We start from the raw sequence: 25,220 nt of genomic DNA, 5'->3' as shown, positions 1-25,220 counted from the left end.
TTTTATTGGATAGGTTTGGACATAACAGCTTCAGGGATCAAATAGAATCCAATTGGGATGGGCTATTGATTTTTGGAAATTGTATAATTGATGTGTTTTTATCAGTGTTCAGCAGATCGATCTTGGCATTATCCAGGTCCATTTAAGTGTACACGAAACCAAGCTTCGGATAATAAATAGCCGTCTTAACCAGGTTGTGTGTCTGCTCTGTGTATTAAGCTAAGGCCTAACAAGGAGCAGCAAACCCCACGTTAAAGCTGGCTCAATACTCAGGCCTTGGGAAAACGCTCCCATACACCCTCTGCCTCCACAGGTTGACCCCCCCCCCCCCCCCCCACTTTACTCCCATTACCCACCCACTCCGCACCCATATTCATTAAATGCAGCATCCATCTTGTAAACACCCACATTCCCCATTTTAGCATCTCCAAAGTTCAGTGTTTCTCACATACCTCCCAGTCCTCGGTCTCTCATAATTTACTCATCTCCGACATGTCAAAATAAAACTCTCGTTTCTGGTGTGACCCACAGATGAACAGGATACACCCCAAACTTCACCCCTTCCTTGTAGAGGGCAGGCTAAATTGGATTATAACCGGCCCGCCACTTGGCCAACTCCCCACCCAGGTCCTGGTAAATCCTCAGCATGTTTAATTCCCAGATTCACTTTTTCATTTGTTTCGCCCACTTTAGTATCTCCTCCTTATTAAGAAAACGATGAGGCCACACCACCATCACCCACAGCGGCTTCACCTCGTCTTTGGTCTCCTCCTAAGCACCCCGTGCAATCGATCCACCGGGAAGGGGGTGGCAACGGTCAAATCCCCCCCCCCACCAACTTCCGGCACGAGCACCATCTCCGCCTCCAGCAGGGCCAGCCGGTGCTCGTGCTCTCCCACCAACTCCTCCATCTTTTGGAATGCTAGACTCTGCACCTCCAGCCTCTGTTCCACTTTCTCAATAGCCACACTAAGCGGCTCTACCACCGTTGGCAGGTCTTTGGAGACCTCCTGCCTTTGCTGCTAGAACTTCACATTCAAAAAGTCCACTAACGGTAGACGACTGGGCAGGCACCTCAGGCACCTTTTTCCTATATCGCACCTCGAATAAACTTTCGCCCAAGCTGCTGCCTCTTACTTGTTACACTCCTCATCTGATAAGCCATAAACTGATCTCACTGATGGAGTACTTCAATTCCTCTGCGCTAATGAAAAAATGAAATGAAAATTGCTTATTGTCACGAGTAGGCTTCAATGACGTTACTGTGAAAAGCCCCTAGTCACCACATTCCAGCGCCTGTTCGGGGAGGCTGTTACGGGAATGCACCTCACACCAGCAATCACTCCCTAAATTAGGTGGGAAAGGACCAAGAAATTCCACCTCAAGCAGGAGCCACCAAATTTGTGACCACTCACCTCATGGCTGCCTCCCGAAGTCTATAGGGTGCTGTACAACATCTTTAAGATGAAAGACAATATATAAATAAAAATTCTTTATAAAGGTCTTTCACTGAAGTGAATAAACATGGCACCTGTGACCCAATGTGTACTCAATGCATATTCTATGTTAAAAATGTAGACATTTAATTAGTCCTTTTAAATGTGTAAAAAGTTGAAGTTCCAAACAACTGGCAAAATCATATATCACAAGAATTACTTATCCTCTGTAAATCTCATGAAATGTAAACCCCATGAAATGTAATCATTAGACAGGAGTCAATTGCCTTAGAATTTCAAAAATACATTTACTTTTAACAAAAAAGGTCCTCGAATCTTGTCAGGAAGGAAGCTTTATTTCAAGTTTAATATGCATTTTTCTTCCCAATGGAATTCGGCTTAAGGTACATGAGCTTAATCAAAAGGTTAACCTTAAAAACATGGAAAAATTACATTCAGTAAACAGGGAAACAGATTAATCAATACTCAAGATTATTGTGCTGTAACCAGGCCTTACAGTTCGAACAATGTCAAACTATGAAATGAAACTCAACAGTTTGGATATATACGATTCAGATATCAACACTTGTCACTCAGATAGTCTGGCACGGGCTACTCTTTCTTCCTGCTTTATGGCTGACGACATCAGTTAAAGTAATAATGGGATGACTGTATTCAGATACCGTTCAATAACAATTTTCATTTTGTATAACCAGCTGCAGACATTATTTAAAAAAGGTTGCAGTTTTAAAAAATCAGTCTTTGTATACAGTCCTTATAAATTATTTTACAAGTTTTATTCCAGCTCCTCGTTCTATCAGTCCTTCTGGTTTACTTCCGCCGCTTATGACTTCGATGCCGGTCCTCATCTCGAGTATGATGCTCTCTGAAATGATACATGAAAACTGTTACACCTGTACTGCCACACAAGGATTCCATTCAATGCAACTAAAATAAACTACTTTCCAATCGGAGATATACTCACTTCTCTCGTCTTTTCCTAGAGACTCTTTCTTTAGCCCTGTTTGGACTTCTTTTCCGTTCATGTGGACTTTGGGTGTGGTTCTTTCGTCGGCTGTCATGGTCAATAGACTTGGTACTTCCAGTTGATTGAGATTCTATTGAAGGAGACCGGTCATCACCAGACCTTCTTCTATAACAGAAAAATACACATCTGAGTGAGGAATACAAGGCTATTCCTGCGCCAATCGTCCCTTTGAAAATTTCTCCACAATTAATGCACATTACAGAGCCAATATGAAATGGTTACACTCAATGTAAAATGAAAGCAGAATGACTGAGAAGTTTGCACAATAACATTTATTCTCTATAACTTCCTTCACACTTTTTGTGCCTAAAAGGGTACTTTTTCTCATTGTTTTAGTATGCCCACGAGAAACATACAAGCAATTCAGTCAACGGTTTTCATTTAGTTGGAAAATTTTAGCCTTTATTTGTTCATTTCCCTCAATCTTTCTCTTCCTCATCACACCCTTGTGAAATTTAGAAACTGGCTCTGCGCAGAAAGCAATGAAACTACCACATTCCAATATTTATATGATTGCTTCTGCTAAGATGTGGGTTACACCTCAGCAGGTTTATTAAACAAGTACTACAGCTCGAGAAAATTACAAGTTCAACCCTGAATCTATGCTAAATTTACTGATTTTACTTAATTTATTTTACTTACTCAAGCAATGACAATGATTGTTTGTCATCCCATTGCATGAGATGACAAGCACTCTCATGCTTGTGTGATAGAGAATGGGGAAATAAAAATTTATTCTAATATAGGTCTCAACATTTTTATTGTTGCAAACGGCACAGCAGGTAATTTAGATATACTTTTAGGTAATAATAATAATCTTTATTGTCACAAGTAGGCTTACATCAACACTGCAATGAAGTTACTGTGAAAATCCCCTAGTCTCCACAATCCGTGCCTGTTCGGTTACACCGAGGGAGAATTCAGAATGTCCAATTCACCTAACAAGCACCTGCGGGATGCTCCGACCCGCCGCGCCACATTTCTGCCTCACCCCGCCGGCGGGATTCTCCGTTACGCCAGCCGATCGATGGGGTTTCCCATTGTGGGGCAGCCCCAGGCCATCGGGAAACCCCCGGGCTGCGGGCAAAACGGAGCATCCGGCTGGCAGAGAATCCCGCCCCACATCTTCCGGGACTCGCGGGATGAAATCGGAGCACCCGGAGGAAACCCACGCAGACACGAGGAGAACGTGCAGACTCCGCACAGTGACCCAGGTTGGAAACTGAACCCGGGACACTGGTGCCGTGCTAACCACTGTGCCACCTACCGCCCCCACGGTGCTGCCGTGCTAGGTGGACTTTTATGTTACATTTTGGAATAATGTATCTAAATTTGATGGTAAGATAGTAATGGTTTGCTTCCGGGCCAAAACAGACTCCCATTGTTCCAAATGCGTGGCTGGACGTGCATGAGAAACTCTTCACTTAACATATAATTTTACTATTTCAGTGTACAAATTTAATCATTTACATATATTTTCGATCTTTTCTGGCTGTTGATTTAAGATTATAATGGAGCAAAAGTAAAAGTATAGACACTCACTAACCAATAATTCACTTCATCTATCTGGATTTTTTGCCACTTTTCATGGTCAAATCAAAACAACCTTGACAACTGCATACCTGCAAGAAACTGCAGAGCTTTTCAAAGATAACGAAGTGTTCTGATCATCATATTCTTCAGTGTTACTATAGTCATTCTGATCGTTCCACTGTCTTGACAGTTGTTCCATATGGACATTAATAACATCCTTAATTATCTAAATGAATTAGGTACAATAAACAGGATTACATTTTAAACACAATAATCTGACAAGTAGAGAGTGAATACAACAAATTTACATTGGAACCGACTTTAGACCCACAGGCTGATTTCACAAGTGATATTACAATTACTACAGACCTTCCATGATCTAGCACTGCACAGGGCAGAATCTTCTGCTGCTGGAGAATGGAAATTGGCCAACGATAGATAGTACTCGCACTTCAGTCTCACAAATCTAACACAGCAGTATTACTCAAATAAAGTACAAATGGGTTGCAATCTTTTAAAAAGTGGGATGAAATACAATCATTTGCCCACTGGAAACCTGATGAATAGCTGAGGATGATTGCTAGTGTTAAGATTTTGGGCCCGTTCCACGATTATTCTAGAGTTTTGAGTTTTCATGTAGGATGACTCAAAAAAAAAGAGGCAAGTTACGATTACTGTATTTTCAAGTGGCCTTGATATTTAGGTAAGCTTTCAGAAATGGAGTCAGCAGAACAAGTTAATTGCTTTTAGACACCAGCTGCCATAGTTTTCAAAGGGAATCAGAACTGGTTTCAAGCTCAAATTAAGTAAATTACAAAAGATGTGTAAGCAGACAAGACAGATTACATATTTGCAAGACAAATCTGCCATATTGTTGTTCACAGAAAAAAATACAAGGAGAACAACACTAAACTCCAAATTAACCCTTTATTGATACCTTTATACTATTCCAAGCATTGTTTTGAGCTCTCCATTTACATCCTTAATTCCTGATGAGATTCACAAAATGAGCATGGGAAAGAGTGGGAATAAGGTCTCGAAGGGAAAGGGAAATCTCGAATAAACAGAAAATTACTGAACTAATTTTTTAAAAATTCATTTACAGAAGGTGGGTGTCGGTAGCTAGACCAGAATGCGGAACAATCTTTCTGAAACAGAAAAACTGCTAGGTCGCCTGTCAGGAGTTGAATTCTGATGTGGACAAGGACAACCCAACTTTGAACCCACAAGCGGTCCTGTCTTAAGTGAGGGAGTGAGTGAGCATGTTCAAAGGCCATGAGGAGCCGCTTCCCTCCCGCTCTACTCTGGATCTTTTCACCGAAGGCAGGGCTCTGCCTGCCCTTTTCCCGAGCTCCCTGAACCGACCCCTCCCCATACCGGCAGAGACGCAACCCCCCCCCCCGGCAAGGCCGAGCAGAGCCGCCCTACAGAAGCTGGTGTGGGCCTGCAGCGAGTTGAAGCAGGAATTGTCCGTGGAATACAGCTCGCAGCTCTGCATCTTGATTAGGAACTGTGCGGACTCCCTACATAGCCTGAAGCGGCTGACGTAGTCACACACTATGTGTGTGGTAGATGGGAGGGGGGTTTGGAGGGGGTGCTCTCTGTTAGTCCCAACACAGTAGACACGCCCTGAACCCAATAGGACATTCGGCATCCTCCAAGTCCATGTGAATGTCCTGCGATTACGATCTAACCCCCTCTGCAATATTTAATTTTGCCCTGTTGTAGATTGCCAATGGGGCATTTAACGGTTAATAAAATTTACAAGGCTTCAGTCCATCAGGCAACAGGACTGTAAGAACTGAAGATGGATCATTTTGCTGTAATGAAGAAAGGGCCAGAGACACAACCAGGCCCGGAACTCTCAAATTAATCTACTAGTGTGAGCTCTCAAGAGTTCACGGAAGAACAAAGCAGTGCTAGTGTGAGCTGAATGCAGAGCTCCAGGGTTCTGGCAAACAGCCAACTAAAAGGAAACTGAAATCGGGCAAAAAGCAGTATAAAGATGATTTCTTGAGGTACGGCTTTGTTAATTGAGCCAATGCAAATCAGGATGCAAATCCCATGTGTGTTATATGCAGGGAAGGACTGGCAAATTAAAGTTTAAAATCCTCAAAACTTCAAAGGCATTTGAAGACTAAGTATGGCGCGTTCGAAGACAAACCTCTTGATTTTTTTCCAGGATGCAGTGAGAACTTAAATCATCAGCCTAAGTCATTAGCAGAAATGTAATACTGAAATTCAAAGCAACTGAGATTGTGAGGACCAAGCAGGCTCACCTATCGCAGTAAAGGCAAGCAAAAATGGTTCGTGAAGGTCGGCCGGTTAGTAAAAGTGAGCCCCGGGGAAAAAAGTTTCAAAAATATTGTTCATCAGCGGTGGAGAGAGTGAATGTTTGTGGAAGGGGCACCAATCAAGCTGGCTACTTTGTCCCAGATGGTGTTGAACTTCTGGAGTATTATTGAAGCTGCACTCCTCCAAACAAGTGGAGAATATTCCATTACACTCCTGACTTGTTCCTTGCAGGTGGTGGACAGGCTTGGGGGGGGGGGGCTTGGGAGGAGAGTTACTCACTGCAGGATTCCTAGCCTTTGACCTGCTATTGCAACCAAGTACTTGTATGGCTAGTCCAGTTCATTTTCTGGTCAACGGTAACCCCCAGGATGTTGATTGTGGGGAATTCAGCAATGGTAATACCAATAAATATCAAGAGGCGACGGTTAGGTCCTCTCTTGTCGGAGACGGTAATTGTCTGGCACTAGTGTGGCGCGAATGTTACTTGCCACATGTGAGCCTAAACTGGATATTTCCTGGGTTTTGCTGCACTTGGACATGAACTGCTTCATTATCTCAGGAGACACAAATGGTGCTGAACATTGTGTAGTCATCTGAAAACATCCCCTCTTTTGACCTTGATGAAGCAACTGAAGGAGGTTGGGCCCAGGACACGACCCTGAGGAATTTCTGCAGTGATGTCCTCGGACTAAGATGACTGGCCTCCAACAATCACAACCATCTTCCTTTGTGCCAGGTATGACTCCAACCAGTGGAGAGTTTTCCTCCTGAATTCCCATTGACTCAAGGTTTTGCTCGGGCTGCTTGAATGCCATATTCTGCCAAATGCTGCCTTGATGACAAGGGCAGTCACTCTCTCCTCAACTCTTGACATTCAGCTCTTTTGTCCATGTTTGAACCAAGGCTGTAAAGAGGTCAGGAAGTGAGTGACCTTGGCAGAACCCAAACTGAGCATCCCTGAGCAGGTTACTTCTGAGTAAACGCTCCTTGATAGTGCTGCCGATGACTCCTTCCATCAGTTTGCTGATGCTCGAGAGTAGACTGATGGGGTGGTAATTGGCCGGATTGGATTAGTCATGTTTCTGGTGTACAGGACATAGCTAGGTAATTTTCTCCTTAATTAACTTAACATTTATCATAATTAAGACACAAACATTATCTCACAGGCACTTACCTCAGTGTAAGATTTCTTTGTTATATGAACGTTCTTGGCCCTGTAGGATTGGCGACGACGTTTGTAATCTCTCATTTCAGCAAGGATTTCAAGGTGCGACTTTGGCCATCTCTGTTCATCATCTATGTTTGGGCGAGGAAGACATTTTTGATGCATAAAATAGGTGGTCTGCATAATCACAGTTGAATGCAAGTATGGATCATACAAAATAACTTGGAACGCAACAACTTCCAATGATTAGTCTCCTGTACTAATACCAGACCAATATTATGCTGTCATTGTTCCCAGCAAACTATATCCTTGGATAGCCATACTGCCTAAACTAAGTATGTATCCCGCAAAAAACTAAAATGATTTATGATGTGCTAATCTATTGTTTAATTTAGACAACTACAAGTTTGTCTTAGGATAATTATCAATCATCCCTAGTAGCACATTGATAAATGATCACGAGCTTTAAAAATAATATTCCATTTTCCAAGATGACCAAAAGGCCCTGCTTATTATAATCAAATGCAACATTTTTTTAAACCAGTAATCAGTACGGATTGTCCGAGGTTATTGAAAAATATTAACAGGATCAGTACAAGAGAAAGGATGTCTTGCGGTACAGTGGGTAGCAACCGTGCCTCAGAGTCAGAAGCTCCAGGTTAGAGTTCCACCCCAGGACTTGATGGCCAAGGAAGGTGCCTTCATAACACAGTCTACAGGTCGAGTATTAACCTACAAAATGTTTCCAACACGCCAATGGCAGGTGGTAAGAGCGGGAGAAACTCCTGGTCAGCCATGTTTGCCTGGGGAATGGTGCCCCTCAGCTAAACCTCTCGTGACAGGTTAGCAACCTGTTCCAGGTAAAAATTTGCTATGGCAGCATATAGTTAGTTAGCAACAGGAACTGTCATTCAGCCCTTTGAGCCATTCAGTTAGACCATGCCTCACCTGTATCTCAACACCATCTACATGCTTAGGTTCTGTAATCCTCAAAACCCTTACCTAACAAAAATCTATCAAGACTAAAATTTTCATTTTACCTGGCTTCAACAGATTTGGGAAGGGTGGGGGGAAAAGAGTTCCAAGTTTTCACCAATCTGTGTGTGAAATGGTGCTTCCTGATGTCACCCCTGAACAGACCAACTCTAAACCTATGCACCCTTGTTCTGGACTTGCCTACCAGAGAAAATAGTTTCTCTCCATCTACCCTATCAATTGCTTTAATAATCTTAAACATCTCAATTAGATAACTGTTCAACCTTATTTATTCTAGGGAATACAAGCCCAGTCTGCAATATCTGTCCTAATAATTTAATACTTTTAGTACTGATATCAGTATGGTGAATGTGCTGTGTACCCCAAACAAGGTTTTCCTGAGATACAGTGTGCAAAACCGAAATGGAGTCCAACTAAAACTGTTTGTATCGGTAACAAAACTAGCATCCCATTCGATTTCAGCCCCCTCAAGATAACGGCTCACATTCCATTTGCCGTCTTAAGTTATTTTTTGCATTTGTCCATAAACATTCAGTGACTTCAAAATATCCTGCAGTTCCTACCTACTCCCAATTCAGAAAATACATTGATCATAGGTTCAACGTGGATGACCTCTCAGTTCCCTACATGGAACTCCATCTATCAAAGTTTTTCCTCATTCAATCTAATAATGTCCTTTTCCAACTTTCTGCACTATTGACTGTGACACCTAACTTAATGCCAGCAAACTTGGACATATAACTATTTATCATGAATAATTGCAGATCGTCTTGAACATGAATAAAACCTACTTTGTTGCAATCAGATTTTTTAAAATAAAAACTTTAAGAGTTAGATTAAAACAATGACCTTGTAATTACCTTATATTTGAAACCAACTGTTGGCCGTGGTACTGTTTTCTGACATTATGGCGGCATGGTGGCACAGTGGTCAGCACTGCTGCCTCACAGCACCAGAGACCCTTAGGCTACTGTCTATGTGGAGTTTGTGCATTCTCTCCATGTCTGGGCAGGGGCTGGTTTAGCTCACCAGGCTAAATCGCTGGCTTTTAAAGCAGACCAAGCAGGCCAGCAGCATGGTTCGATTCCTGTACCAGCCTCCCCGGATAGGTGCCGGAATGTGGCGACTAAGGGCTTTTCACAGTAACTTCATTGAAGCCTACTCGTGACAATAAGCGATTTTCATTTCATTTTCATTCATGTCTGCATGGGTTTCCTCCGGGTGCTCCGGTTTCCTCCCACAATCCAAAGATGTGTGGGTTAGGTGGATTGGCCATGATAAATTGCCCTTAGTATCCAGGATGTGCAGGTTAGGTTATAGGGTTACGGAAATAGGGCGGGGTGGATGGGGGAGTGGATATGGGTAGAGTGTTAATTCGAAGGGCAGGTGCAGACTTGATGGGCTGAATGGCCTCCTTCTGCACTGTAGGGATTCTATGATTAGAAGACTACACCAAGTAAATTTGAGTTCTGAAGAAGTTAAAATAAAAATTAAATACAAACCTCGACTGAGTTTTGCAGCAAGGTCCACATACAAATCACCATCATTTTCAATAGATTTAGTTCTTTGATGACTGGTTTCTTTGACAACATGTTCGTAGATAGCTAGGCGATCCGCAGGAGTTAGGTCACAGATGAAACGTTTATGATTCTCAGGAACTTCAGGAGGTACTGACGAATAATCACCTATATATATATATTAACAGTTTATTCAGTTATTCGTAAACTTTACATAATTTTCAAACAAAAGGCTGTAAGTCCAACTTCCACATGGAAAATGGGCTATTGTATGCGTTGTCGACCAAAAGAAAAAATATTTAGTTTTATACTTTACAGATTCTGCTGATATCTTGAAAGATATCTGGTGATTAGAGAGAACATTTTCAAAATTTCAAATTTTGAATATGAAAAAAAATATTTTAACGTTTACAATTGCCCAGCAGGATTGACAGTACAAGTAATGTGATATCATTAACTTTTGAGTTCCAACCTGTCACGCCAATATCAAAGATTGCCATGTCTTGAGCAGGCCACTAGGAACAGCTCTTGCAATAAGCTGAAAGATCTGACTACCTCATTCAAAACATATTTGGGGGTCATTCTACAATAAAACCCTGACAACGGGTGGTGGGAGGGGTGTGGTCAGCATTCGTAAGAAGAACATCTTTCAAGGACAGTGCTCGGCATACAGTCTGCGACTTCCCCTGAACGCACTCCCTACTTTGAAGCATCACATCACAGACTGATGCTTTCCAGCATTTACCAAATGTTGTAACAAAGTCAGCAGTTTAGGTTATTCTGCCACACCAACTGAAGGCATGTGGTGCAAGTGGGAATCAAGCCTCAGGAAAAGATGGCAGGTTAGGGGGGGGGGGGGAAATGAGGAAAAACATTTTTACCCAGAGTGGTGACGGTCTATTTGATCACATATCCCTCCAAAATTAAAATGAGCTATACTTTTACACCCAGGTTATGTGCTGTTGATAAATCAAGCTTCTCGCCACAGATTTAAATGAGGATATTCAAAATGGAATCTGACATCTCAGAAACTGAACAGATCGGTGTAAAATAAGAGCAGTATTCTTCAATGCCAGGAATATGGTTACATATTCCAGCAGCTAACAAGTGAGTGACAGTCTCTGCCGTTTAATGCAAGGCATTGAAGATACTGACAAGATGCACATGAAAGCATGCAACAAATTCAGGTCCTAAAATTATCTTTGTTATATTAACTAAGCCTTTTAAGAAAGGACTGCCAATTCAGCAGGAATGGCAAATAGGATAACAACGCAAGATATGCCCAGAGCACTTTAGCTGAAGTAACTTTATTGGATAATTATTTACCCCAAATGCATTTCCAAACAGTTATGCACTACTATACATCAGATGTTCTCTATGTACAGCAAGTGATTCAGACCTTGCAAGCTAGGTCCATATATGGTATACTTGAAAAACTTCTGTATGAAGATGTTTTAACAAACACAATGGTAAAGAACTGTTGGCAACCTCAGCATCCCAATTTGATCCTATGCTTCTGATTCCATAACCTCCCCATCACCAAGACTGTTGGCTTAAAGCTCCATAACGCAAGCCTTTTATGCTGCCGATATCCTTATCCGTGATTTTACCTCCAGGCCCAATCATTCAAATAGTCTCCTGGCTGATCTATTGCCTTCCGTAAACTTAAACTCACGCCAGGCTTTGTAGTGTGTGTTATACCTTATCCTGCTCACCTGCTACTCACTGGCCTATACTGGTGCCCAATCCTGAAACTACTCAATTTTAAAACTTTCATCCTCCTGTTCAAATCTACCCATGGCTTGCCCCCCCCAACCAGCCCTACAACCCTTTGAAAGTTTTGTGTTCCTAGACCTGTGCTTTTTGCCCATCCCCCACCCTTCATTTTCAGGGCAGCACGGCAGGGCAGTACTAATAGTGGTTAGTACAATTGCTTCACAGCTCCAGGGTCCCAGGTTCGATTCCCGGCTGGGTCACTGTCTGTGCGGAGTCTGCACGTTTTCCCCATGTCTGCGTGGGTTTCCTCCCACAGTCCAAAGATGTGCGGGTTAGGTGGATTGGCCATGCTAAACTGCCCTTTAGTGTCCTAAAAGGTTAAGTGGGGGTTGCTGGGTTACAGGGATAGGGTAGATACGTGGGCTTGAGTAGGGTGATCTTTGTAAGCGCCGGTGCAGACTCGATGGGCCGAATGGCCTCCTTCTGCACTGTAAATTCTATGATTTTACATTAGGTGCCCATGTCACTGGCCAAGCAATCTTTATATTCTATAATTTCATCCCCAAATCTCTGTTTTTCTCTCACTCCTTTCCCTCCTCTTTAAAACCTACATTTTTGATCAAGTTTTGGTCAAAATATGTTTTAATCCTTTGTTTTCAGTTTCAGCTTTTGACTAATTGTGTACCTGAGAAGGGCCGTGGGCCACAGAAGGCAGTATATATGTGCAAGTTGTTGTTACTGTTGAAATGCTCTGCTTTACATTTTCTACTGTCATGGATTCTTCACGAATATCAACTTTCTTGTGATTATGGCACCTCTTGCTCGTAGCAGTCAGTTTAAATGGCAACAACCCAAACTTTTATTTTTGAAAGTGTTGATTAATTGGTTAAACTCAACATCATCTATTATTGCAGCTAATGAAATTAGCTATAAACAGAGACCCATAAAGTACAGGCCTTTTTTTCCTTATTTGTTCTTGCCCATCCCTAATTGAATCGAGTGGCTTGCTAGGCCATTTCAGTGGGGGTATCGCTGTGTGGGCCTGGAGTCTCATGTAGGCCAGATGGGTAAGGATGGCGGATTTCCTTCCCTGAAGGACATTAGTGAACCAGATGGGGTTTTACGGCAATCAGCAATGGTCATGGACTTTTAATTCCAGATTTTTATTGAATCCAAATTTCACTATCTCCCATTGTGGGATTCGAACCTGGGACCTCAGAGCATTACCCTGGGTGTCTGGCTTACTAGTCCAGCGACAATACTATTACACCACAGTCTCCCCTACTAAGAGACATTATTTTTTAATGCACATTTACCTGTATAACTAGGTCTATTCCGTAACAACAAATACAGATTGATATTTCTTAATACAATTGTTTACTTTGATTTATCCAGTCCATTAAATTGAGGTTCATATTTAAAGGATATAATTTTAAAAGGATACTGTATGACATCAAGTAAAATTCTGTGCAAATCTGTACATGAGGAGAACATTCTTTCATGTTCATCATTCCTGCCAAATATACTCACCCCTGTTACTGAAAGAGAAAAACCAAGAAATTTAAATTATCATGTTCAAAAGAAATTCCAAATATTTAGTGAAACAGAATTACAATTAAGTAGTTAACTGCCATTTTACAGTTACAAAATCATGTTCAAAAGCATTGGCTGAAGATTACCTTTAGCTAGGAGGTACCAAGATTTAACAACTGGTGTGAAACAGGCAAAGTTAGGAATTTCCCATGGCCAAAATCTCCAGACATACATTGGGCAAATACAAATAATATGTGTAGCTTGCATACATTTCACATAAAATGCTGATTTTGTCACGTGCACTGGTCTCGAGTACAGTGCATGCCCCTAATACTAACCAACTGTCCTGAAATATCCAGAAAAGAAGAGAAAGGAACATAACATACAAACAAATGCCATGAAATAGACTACTTCCTGGTTCACAGTATTGCAAATATAGTCCATTCAATTAATTCAACGGCTTCGAACAAAAGGAAACAAATACCACTTGTATCTTGCAAGTACAATAGATCATTACTAGAGAATAGGCTGTCACAATGGGGAATTTACCCAAGGAGAAGTCTGTAATTACTCAGTAAAGCAGAATTAGACTACAATTGCAAGAATATTTTATTGTTCAAAACTGGTTCCATATCAACCACTCAACCTTTTAAAAATATTTTTAAAACTCTACTAGAGCGCAGGCTGTCACTCAGTTTAATTAATCAATTCAATTAAAACGAAGAGATTTTCTTGACCATCAGAACTGGTGAACAATGGCTTCTAGCTTTTCCATGAACCCAATTTCCATACTGCAAAGGTCTCCAAGAGCTATCACCAAGAGAGTTAAATATGTCAGTCCAATCTTCAAAACTCCACTACTGACTGATTTAAGGGAAGAATTCCAGGTAATGTATGAGGAGAGATTTTGCCATGTGCCGTGAGGTTCAACTGCACTATGCTTTTTTAAAAAAACATGGGATTACCAAACATTGAAGTTCAATAGCTGATAGTAAATGTCTAAACTTGCAGACTTGAGATAATTATCAACGTGAGCTTTCATTATACTGTAGACTGATTGCAGTCATGACCGTATCAAGGCAGGATCAGTTGCAACAGAAGATTGTCAATCACAGAAGGAATTTGCCACTAACAAGTTACTGAATTAAATTGAACAGCTATTACCACTATTAAAATAGAAGCTTCTTCAGTCCTCCTCTACTAATGTAATTGATAACTGGTAGTTAGGTGTGAGCCATGAGGAAAGAGAAACAGTACTCGGGAGGCTCACATTGAAAGGAAGCACAGAGGTGACGTTATTGCATATTTAAGATTCTGAAGGGTATAGATTAAATGGATTCCAGAACGATTCTCAATATTAATTCAAGGGCAAGGCAACTTGGATTCATGCTTGATGAGAAACCAAAATTTCAGGTTTAAGATACAACTTTGTTACTGAGGATGTTATGATTTTGAAACAGGATCCAAAACTTCTTTGTTGCAGACAAGGTTATTTAAGGGCCTCAGAATTAAAGTAGGGTTAGAAATCTATAACCTTTAAAGTAGGCCCAATAGATGATGGGTTCTGGTCGTCTACAGTTCTGTTCCATAGGAACATTGGTACAGGTATACCATTCAGCTTCTCAAACCTCTTCTGACATTAAATGAGTTTATGTTTGTTCTATACATCACACTTACCAGCCTTCATTCCCTATCCTTTGATTCACTAACCCAATAAGAATTGATCAATCGCAATCTTGCAAAATTACTTTGAGGCATGTTTTTTTTTGGGGGGGGGGGGGGGGGGGGGGGGCTGCTTTAGTGTAAATACGTTGTGAGTAAGCATGGCCACCTGAAGTCTAGAAGGAATTTCCCAAGAATTTGTCCTGAAACTACTGACAATTTTTGTATTTCCCAGAAGTTGCATTACTAGCAGTGCCGAGACACATGCAGGAGGTTGCGCCATCTAATGGCTAGGATGATCATTGATGCACCTGATGGGTTTTATTTTCCTATGTTCATAATAGCAACATTTTCTTTCACCTTCTGAACAAAATGATACACATACTGAAGACCAGCAATTCAAAGATGGTATAATGTTCAATCACCACTTTAGATAATGCCTCAGCTGTACAAATAGCCAGTGCCAGAGCAGCTATTTCAAGGCGATTATTTTGAAGTGGCACCATCATGCGATTGTAGATGCTAACACCCTATACTAAACCAAATTTACATTGGAATTATATAATTGAAGATCTTTTAAAATTATATTGTAATTTTTTTTAAATTTCAACTTGGACTCTCTTACCTTGAGAAAACACTCTTTCTTCTTTTCCAAGTGGAGCTTTCCTTTTTGCTTGTTGAATTATCTGAGTCTGCAAATCTTTATCTAAACAGAACGAGAAACAATTCTCATCATCTTGAATGATAGCATGTCATAGATAAAGTTGTACGCTTAAGAGATGAAAAAGTCAAATAAGAGATTCAAAGAGATACTCTTGAGAATCACATGGTTTGTCTTTGCTAAGAAAATGTGCATCATAACATGAAAAACAAGACAAGAAAAAGCATGTGAGAATACACACACAAAATTATTTAAATGTTAAATAAACGTAAAACTGTTAAGTCTTTTTCTCCACTTCAGCAACTAAAACAATCTGCTAGTTGCATTTTGTCAACACTCTTGTGGCGTCATGTACTGATTATTCCAGTAGGATTACTATCCACTGGTCACTGTATTCTAAAAAAAGGACATGGAGACAATAGAGAGGGTGCGGAGAAAATTTACATGGATGATAACAGAAATGCATCGGTGTACATATCAGGAAAGGATTGACAGGGTGAGTCTCTATTCCCTTGAAACAAAAAGACAGCTGAGGGGTGACTAAAATAATAGAGATCTTTAAATTACGAAAAGTTTCGACAAGAGTGGAGAGAGAGCAAGTTTTCTTTTGTGGGGAAGAGCACAACTAGAGGCCATCAATATAAGATAGTCACCAAGAAATCCAATAGGGAATTCAGGAGAAACTTCTTTAACCAACGAGCGGTGAGAACGTGGGACACATTACTGCAGCATTGAAGTGAATAGTGTACATGCATTTAAGGGGATGTTAGTCAAACATATGAGGCAGAAGGTAACAGAGGGTTACAATGATAGATTTAGATGACAAAAAGTGGGAGGAGGCTGAAGTGGAGTTTAAACACCAGCATGACCAGGTTGGATTAACTGGCCTGCTTCTCTGTCATATATCCCATGTTAAGTAGATATTCATTGTTTCTTATGTGCAGAGAGTACAATTGTTAATCACAATCTCATTAAAATTAATTGAATCAGTTTATCAAGAACATTAAATCTAGAAGTTACTGTAATAGTCTTCTTGAAGGACTTCCGGTTGCGGCTATGTGGAGCTAAGTCGCACGTTCGGCAGCTCCTGCCAGGAACGGACTTTTGGGCTCTTTTTAGGGCCCCCAGCGGTACTTTTCCGACATTTCCCGACGTGCGAAGGAGCCAGCAACATTTCCCCGGCAGTATATGTCCTGGACCAGGAGTGGGGCGAGTAAGAAAGTGGTTGCAGTGCCAAAGCAGAAGCGAGGGAAGGAGCACAAGATGGCGGCGGGCGGAGACCAGGAGGCAGTGGGCGCAGGAGCAGCAAGAGACTCACCAGCGCTGCTTCAGGGAGCTTAAAGCGGAGCTGCTGGAGCCGTTGAAGGCTTCAATTGACAAGCTGCTGGAGACCCAGACGGCCCACGGGGTGGCGATCCGAGAGATCCGGCAAAAGGCCTCCGAAAGAGAGGACGTGACCTTAGGCCTCGCGGTGAAGGTGGAGATGCACGAGGCGTTGCATAAAAAATGGCAGGAGATGTTCGTGGAGATGGAGAACCGGTCGAGGCAGAAAAATCTGCGGATCCTGGGCCTTCCGGAAGAGCTGGAGGGGTCAAACATGGGGCCTATGTGGCCATCATGTTAAATTCGCTGATGGGAGCTGGGTCCTTTCAGGGGCCCCTGGATCTGGAGGGGGCCCTTCGAATATTGGCAAGAAGACCCAAGCCGAATGAGCCGTCATGGGCGGTGCTGGTGCGGTTCCACCGGTTTGCTGACCGGGAGCGTGTGCTCAGGTGGGCCAAGAAGGAGCGGAGCAGCAGGTGGGAGAATGCGGTGGTGCGGATCTAACAGGACTGGAGTGCGGAGGTGGCTAAGAAGAGGGCCGGGTACAATCGGACGAAGGCGGTGCTGCACAGGAAGGGAGTGAAGATCGGCATGCTACAGCCAGCGCCTTTGTGGGTCACCTACAAGGACCGGCACCTGATCCGGCTGATAACCTGGAATGTGAGGGGACTGAATGGGCCGGTCAAACGGGCCCACGTGTTTGTGCACCTGAAGGGGCTGAAGGCGGATGTGGCCATGCTTCAGGAGAAGCACCTGAAGGTGGTGGATCAGGTTAGATTGAGGAAGGGATGGGTAGGCCAGGTGTTTCATTCGGGGCTGGATGCATCCTGGTGGGGAAGAGGCTGTCGTTTGAGTTGTCGAATGTGGTGGCAGACAGCGGCGGGAGGTATGTGATGGTAAGCTGCAGGTGGAGCGGGTGGTGCTGGACAATTTATACGCCCCGAATTGGGACGATGTGGGTTTCATGCGGCACATGTTGGGCCGGATTCCAGATTTGGAGGCGGGGGGCCTGATAATGGGGGGGGGGGGGGGATTTTAACACGGTGCTGGACCCGGCACTGGATCGTTCCAGATCCAGGACGGGGAGGAGGCCAGCGGCGGATAAGGTGTTGAGGGGGTTTATGGACCAGATGGGAGGGGTGGATCCATGGAGGTTTGCGAGGCCGAGGGCCAGGGAATTTCCATACTTCTCCCATGTGCATAAGGCCTATTCCCGGATTGATTTTTTCATTATGTGTAGGGCGCTGATTGCGAGGGTGGAGGATGCTGAGTATTCGGCGATCGCCATTTCTGACCATGCCCCGCACTGGGTGGACCTCGAGCTGGGAGAGGAGAGGGACCAGCGCCCGCTTTGGCACTTGGAGGTGGGGCTGCTGGCGGACGAGGAGGTGGACGGGCGGGTGCGAGGATGTATCGAGAGGTACCTGGAGGCCAATGACAATGGGGAGGTCCGGGTGGGGACGGTCTGGGAGGCGCTGAAGGCGGTGGTTAGGGGGGAGCTGATCTCCATTCGAGCCCACAGGGAGAGGAGAGAGCAGAGAAAGAGGGAGAGACTGGTGGGGGAGATGGTGAGGGTGGACAGGAGATATGTCCCTTGTCCCCCCTGCTTTTTGCACTGGCAATTGAACCCCTGGCCATGGCGCTGAGGGAGTCGAGGAACTGGAGGGGGCTAGTGCGAGGTGGGGAGGAACACCGAGTGTCGCTCTATGCGGATGACCTATTGTTGTATGTGGCGGACCCGGTGGGGGGAATGCTGGAGGTGATGAGGATTCTCAGGGAATTTGGGGATTTCTCAGGGTACAAGGTCAACTTGGGGAAGAGCGAGCTGTTCGTTGTACACCCGGGGGACCAGGTGGGGGTGATTGGTAGGCTCCCACTAAAAAGGGCGGAGAGGAGCTTCAGGTGGCCAGGAGCTAGGGGGCCTTGCATAAGCTTAACCTCACGAGGTTGTTGGAGCAAATGGAGGAGGAGTTTAAGAGGTGGGACATGCTGCCGCTGTCTTTGGCGGGTAGGGTGCAATCAGTCAAGATTACAGTGCTCCCGAGATTTCTGTTCCTGTTCCAGTGCCTCCCCATCCTTATCCCGAAGGCCTTTTTCAGGTGGGTTAACAGGAATATTACAGGGTTTGTGTGGGCGCACGGGACCCCGAGGGTGAGAAATGTGTTCCTGGAGCAGGGCAGGGATAGGGGAGGGCTGGCGCTGCCCAACCTCTGTGGGTATTATTGGGCTGCCAACACAGCGATGGTGCGTAAGTGGGTGATGGACAGGGAAGGGGCAGCATGGAAGAGGATGGAGATGGCGTCCAGTGTGGGCACGAGCCTGGAGGCGCTGGTAACGGCGCCGCTGCCGCTCCCTCCAACGAGGTATACCACGAGCCCGGTGGTGGCGGCTACCCTCAAAATCTGGGGGCAATGGAGACGGCACAGGTGGGAGGTGGGGGCCTCGATGGGGTCCCCGATACGGGGGAACCACCGGTTTGTCCCGGGGAGAATTGATGGCGGGTTCCTGAGTTGGTACAGGGCAGATGTTAGGAGGTTGAGGGACCTGTTCGTAGACGGGAAGTTTGCGACCCTGGGTGAGCTGGAAGGGAAGTTCGGGCTCCCCCGGGGAACACCTTTAGGTACATTGTCAGGCGGCAGGTGGCGGAGTTCCCTCTGTTGCCGCCGCGTGGGGTCCAGGACAGGGGGCTCTCGGGGGTGTGGGTTGGAGAGGGGAGGATCTCGGCAATGTACCAAGTGATGCAGGAGGTAGACGAGGCCTCGGTGGAGGAACTGAAGGGTAAATGGGAGGAGGAGCTGGGTGAGGAGATTGAGGAGGGGATGTGGGCGGATGCCCTAGGAAGGGTGAACTCCTCCTCTTCTTGCGCGAGGCTTAGCCACATACAGTTTAAGGTGCTGCATAGGGCTCACATGACCGGGATAAGGATGAGCCGGTTTTTTGGGAACGAGGACAGGTGTATTAGGTGCTCAGGCAGCCCAGCTAACCATGCCCATATGTTCTGGGCAGGCCCAGCGCTGGGGGAATTTTGGAAGGGCGTAGCAAGGACGGTGTAGCGGGTCGTAGGATCCAGGGTCAAACCGGGCTGGGGGCTCGCAATGTTTGGAGCTGCAGAGGAGCCGGGAGTGCAGGAGGCAAAAGAGGCCGGCATTCTGGCCTTTGCGTCCCTAGTTTTCTTTGTTTTGGGCTGAAGGGACGTGTAGATTTGTTCATTGCTAACGACGGGCGTTAATTTATTTTTATTTTTTGTATACAGGGGGGGGGGGGGGGGGGGGGGTTTGTTCTTTCTTTTCTTGATATTTTTTGTTATTGATATTTTGTGAAAATTTGAATAAAAATTATTTTTTTTTAAAAAGTCTTCTTGAAAATACCTATGTCGTACATACCCATTTTAAACGTAGGTACCAGAGTTTTTTCATAGGCGAACAAGGGATCACACATTGCAGCCTGAATAGTAAAAGAATCAAGAAAACACTCACTGTAACATTCAAAATTGAATTTACATACAAAAGAAAATTTATAGCCAATCCCGATTGATTACTTAAGCTTGATATTAGCAGCCACACATTTAACGTAGTTCTACAAGAATCCTTGACCACTTTTTAATTTTAGAAACATTACATATCATATTGAAAATAAGCTAATAGGTTTTACTGTTTTAAAGAAAATCACATTTACTAGGCTTCAACTACTATAGATTTCACTGCAAACACTGACACAGGGGTGGTTAGTATTGAGAGCACACTGGGTCTTTTTATTAATATCTTCAGAAAATTATATGCATTCTCCAAAAATGAGGGAAGAAGCAAAGGGCAAAATTGCATTACCAAATGAAAATAATTCAAAGAGATCTCTATGAACTGTTACCTCAGTGTAACCATGTCTGTAGATTGGACAGAGCTTTACGGAGAAGCCCCCTTAGTAGTCTTCTATAATCCACCCTTTTTATGAGCCATAGGCAGCTACTTATGTTTTATTTTCTCTCCACTGTTCTAGATATCTTGCTGACAATGCCATACTAATCTGCTCCCAGAAACAATGCTAATCAACTTCAACAGGAAGTTGATAAATAGAAATATAAGCAATTGGGGGACAGGCACCCTGGAAAGATAGAATATTGCCATCACAGAATAAGTGAATCAATTAAATTTGAAGTACCACATGCAGCTTCCATGCATCTCTAATCTGTTTCACTGATACAGATTAGAACACTTGTGAGAAAATGGACAATTGAGTTTATCTGAACAAAAACTGATTTTCAGAGAAAACCCAGAGTTACACACTGCCCAGTTCAAATACATTTTGCACACACACAAACATGGACAAAACAGCTGAACTCCAGAGGTGAGGGGAGAGTGACTGCCATTGACATCAACGTAGCATTTGATCCAAGTATGGCATCAAGAAGCCCGAGCAAAACTGGAGTCAATGGGAATCAGGGGAGAACTCTCCAACTAGTTGGAGTCATACCTAGCACAAAGAAAGATGGTTGTGGTGGTTGGAGGTCAGTCATCTCAGTCGTGGGACATCAGTGCAGGAGTTCCTCAGGAACTATCTTCAGCTGCTTCATCAATGACCTTCCTTCCAACAGAAGGTCAGATGTGGGGACATTCGTTGACGATTGCACAATGTTCAGCACCATTCTCGACTCCTCAGACATTAAAGCAGTCCACGTGTAAAAGACCTGGACAATATCCAGGCTTGGGCTGACAAGTGGCAAGTAACAGTCACACCAGACAAGTGCCTGGCAATGACCATCTCCAATAAGAGAAAATCAAACCATCGCCCAATGATAGTCAATGGCATTACCATCACTGAATACTCTGTTTACAAGAGCTGGTCAGAGGCTAGGAATCCTGCGGCAAGTAACTCATCTCCCAAGCCCTCCCCACCACCTACAAAGCACATGTCAGGAGCACAATGGAATATTCGCCACCTGCCTGGATGAGTGCTGCTCCAAAAACACAAGCTCAACATCATCCAGGACAAGGCACCCGTTTGATTTGACACCCCTTGCACAAATATTCACTTCCTCCACCACCAACATGCATTAGCAGCAGTGTGTACCATTTATAAGATGTACTGCAGGAACTCACCAAGACTCCCTCAGGTAGCACCTTCCAAACCCATGACCACAACCATCTAAAAAGGACAAGGGCAGCAGATACATGGGAACACTGCAACCTGGAGGATCCCCTCCAAGCCTTTTACCATCCTGACTTGGAAATATATTGCCATTATTTCACTGAAGCTGGGTCAAAATCCTGAAACTCCTTTCCTAATAGTACAATGTGTGCACCTTCACCACATGCACTGCAGCGGTTCAAGGCAGCAGCTCACCACCACCTTCTCAAGGACAATTAGAGATGGGCAATAAATGCTGGCCTAGCCAGCAAAGCCCACATCCCATAAAAATGTATTTAAACAAATACAGACCTCTTCTTCTCTAGAATATTCCAGCTTCCTTAGTCGGCAAGATGCAACATGTTTTTCCAGTGATGATTTCAGAAGCCTGTGATCTGCATCGAACGGACAAATAACCACTGGATCAGGCTGAAAAAGTTTTTGGGAAGAAAGCGTTATATTCAGGTTTTAAAAAAAAGCGATGCTCAAGTGAAAATGTTGTTCAATATAAAACAAACATTCTGACAGACCTGTTTTCAGAGTTTCACCCAATAATTCTTCCCTTTATCAAATGCTAAATTTAGATTAAATTTTTTTTTAAATCTGTAGGACAATTCATATCATAGTTTGCACTTCCACTTTGCAATAAGGACTATTTATTTAATTCACAACTGGATCTATTGGTGTTTTTGAAAAAAACACCTTTTCTTTTCCTCATTAAATCTGATATTCTGGTTATAAACAGGGTTTTATTTGGACCGAAAAAGGACATTAATTTTCTGTTAATTCATCAGATTTCAAAATCTGAACTCAGTCCGTCCTCAGTAACTGCACATCATCAGCCTGGATGGTTAGTACACTCTATTCTTTGGAGTTAAGATTTTTTAAAACTTGCATTTATATCACGCCATCCCTGACCTCAGGACATCCCAAAGAGTTTTACAACCAATTAAGTATTGTTGTAATGTACGCTGTAATGTAGGAATGCAGCAACCAATTTGCACACAGCAAGCTTCCACAAACAGCAATGTTGTAATGGCCAAATAGTCTGTTGGTTTTTGAGATGTTGATTCTGAGATATTGTAGTAAACCCCAGTGCTATTCTTCAAAATGGCACTGAGATCATTTACACCCAACCACCGTGGATATATGCGAGATTGACACTTTATAATTGGGGTAAATTAGGGTTAGACACATCCCCTCCCACCATGGAGGTTTATGTGTGTGAATTATATACTTTCCCTGCCATGGAGGTGTGTATTATTTCTATATACTCTTGAGAAGTAGGCCAACTGTAGACTTGTCCTCCCACGATGAGTTTTGTCCTGTTCTCCCCACCCCCTACCATATAAATGTGTTTTATTTAGACATATGATAGACTGAATTCTCCAGTACCTCAGACCCGTGTTTCTCAGTTGCGTACCATCCCTCTGTAACTGGACTAACTGCAGACCCATTCTGCCCTGCTATAGAAATGTGTGTATATACCAGCAAATGTACACCGAGGGGTGGGTAACAGTGTAAAACCCCTCGATCCGGGTCTTCAATACTCCAAGGTATAAAAGAAACATGACAATGTAAATATTTAAGAAAGAGCTGTAACATAAAGAAGGATATGTGTGTAATGTTATCCCAATTGAATGGAAGACAAGTGAATGTGTAAATTTGATGGAAATGTAGTCAAGACAATTTGAAATGTTGTGTAATGTTTATTAGAGATTTTATGAATAAAGTATATTTTTTGAAAAAAAAATATACCTACTGTAACTGGGCTAACTGCAGACCCATTCTCCCCTACTATAGAAAGTGTCTTTTATATAAATATATATATCCTCTGTACCTGGGCTAACTTCAGACCCATCCTCCCCTCACATAGAAATGTCTGTTTTATTATATATACTGTTTTTAAGTAGGCTAATTGCAATCCCTGCCATTTCACATATATAATATATATTTCCCTCTTATATATAAACCCTCAGTAACTGAGCTAACCGCAGACCCATTCTCCCCTGCTATAGGAAGTGTTTTATATACATCACCTTCTGTAACTGGGCTAACTGCAGGCCAGTCTCCCCTGCTATAGAAAGTGTGTTTTATATATTGCAGACCTATTCTGCCCTGCTATAGAAATGTGTGTGTGTATATATATATGTTGATATACAATTGTTCCTAAGGCCAGGCCTTACGCAGCCTGGGCCTCTCCTACCGGCTCTGGCTGTGCCCCGGACCCGGCTTGCGGCGGCAGGCCCAGGCCCTCGCCCTCTGCGCTCCAGCCCAGCTCGGTCAGGACGCCGCGGATGGAGCGGCCGCAGTCGCGCGCGAACTCGGCCAGTTGGCTCGCGCGCTCCAAACGGCTCTGCAGCCGCTTCGAATACTCGATGTTGGCCTCGACCGCCGCCGCCATCTGGGCAGCTCCTTCCTCCGGCTCGGGCTCCGGCTCGGGCAGCTCCTTCCTCCGGCTCGGGCTCGGGCAGCTCCTTCCTCGGGCTCGGGCAGCTCCTTCCTCCGGCTCCGGCTCCGGCTCGGGCAGCTCCTTCCTCCGGCTCCGGCTCGGGCACCCCCTTCCTCCCTTTCCTCCGGCAGCCAGGTTCCGGCTCCGGGGCGCCGCCCCTTGGTGATCGTCCTCGTGAAACCACCGCCGCGGGAGATTGACGCTTCAACACCCCTCATGAAAGGTGCGCTTAATCTCGTGTTTTTGTTTTAAAGAGAGGACTCCAGGTAAGGGGGGGAAGGACGTGCATTTATATAGCGCCTTTCACGATCATCGGAAGCACCATTCTTTTCAATTTTCAACGAAAGAAATGCAAGCAGCCGATTTGCCCACCCGCAAGTTCCAGCGAACAAACACTCAACCAGCAGCAGACAAATTGCTTTCTCGTGATGTTGATTGAGGGATATGGATGCCATGCAGGATACAGCATTCTGCTCTTCTTCGAAATAGTGCCCGGACCGGGGTGACCCTTCAGATCGGGCTTGGCCAACCTTTTCACTCCTATGTCCATATTTTTTCCCCACAGGGGGCTGATGAGCAAATTCCAGAAAGATACCGTTCGGCACAAAATAAAATTAAGGGCGTGAGGCCCTTGGCCAGCGACGGGATCTGGGTTTCCCATTGAATGTGCCCCTTGTTAACTGTGTGCATGTACACAAGGGGTTAATGTGTAATTAGTAGCACCACAGGATTCCGTACCAGCCTCCCCGAACAGGCGCCGGA

General features: G+C 44.0%; 1 protein-coding gene across 1 annotated transcript; it reads right to left on the bottom strand.

Annotated features, from left to right (window-relative positions):
- Positions 1 to 1,771: 1,771 nt before the first annotated feature.
- Positions 1,772 to 24,475, bottom strand: snrnp48 (small nuclear ribonucleoprotein 48 (U11/U12)). The gene is made up of 9 exons (XM_038810214.1): positions 24,213 to 24,475; positions 22,319 to 22,435; positions 20,269 to 20,329; positions 15,527 to 15,607; positions 9,976 to 10,158; positions 7,487 to 7,608; positions 4,107 to 4,243; positions 2,422 to 2,589; positions 1,772 to 2,322 (listed from the first exon to the last, which is right to left on the bottom strand). The coding sequence occupies exons 1-9, from the start codon at positions 24,408 to 24,410 to the stop codon at positions 2,268 to 2,270; spliced, it is 1,122 nt and encodes a 373-aa protein (XP_038666142.1). The 5' UTR covers positions 24,411 to 24,475; the 3' UTR covers positions 1,772 to 2,267.
- Between the last annotated feature and the right edge of the window lie 745 nt (positions 24,476 to 25,220).

The sequence above is a fragment of the Scyliorhinus canicula genome, chromosome 10 (assembly GCF_902713615.1).
Source record: "Scyliorhinus canicula chromosome 10, sScyCan1.1, whole genome shotgun sequence".
Classification (NCBI taxonomy): domain Eukaryota; kingdom Metazoa; phylum Chordata; class Chondrichthyes; order Carcharhiniformes; family Scyliorhinidae; genus Scyliorhinus; species Scyliorhinus canicula.
The sequence above is the reverse complement of the archived record's forward strand: the minus strand, read 5'-3'. Positions and strand labels throughout refer to the sequence as shown.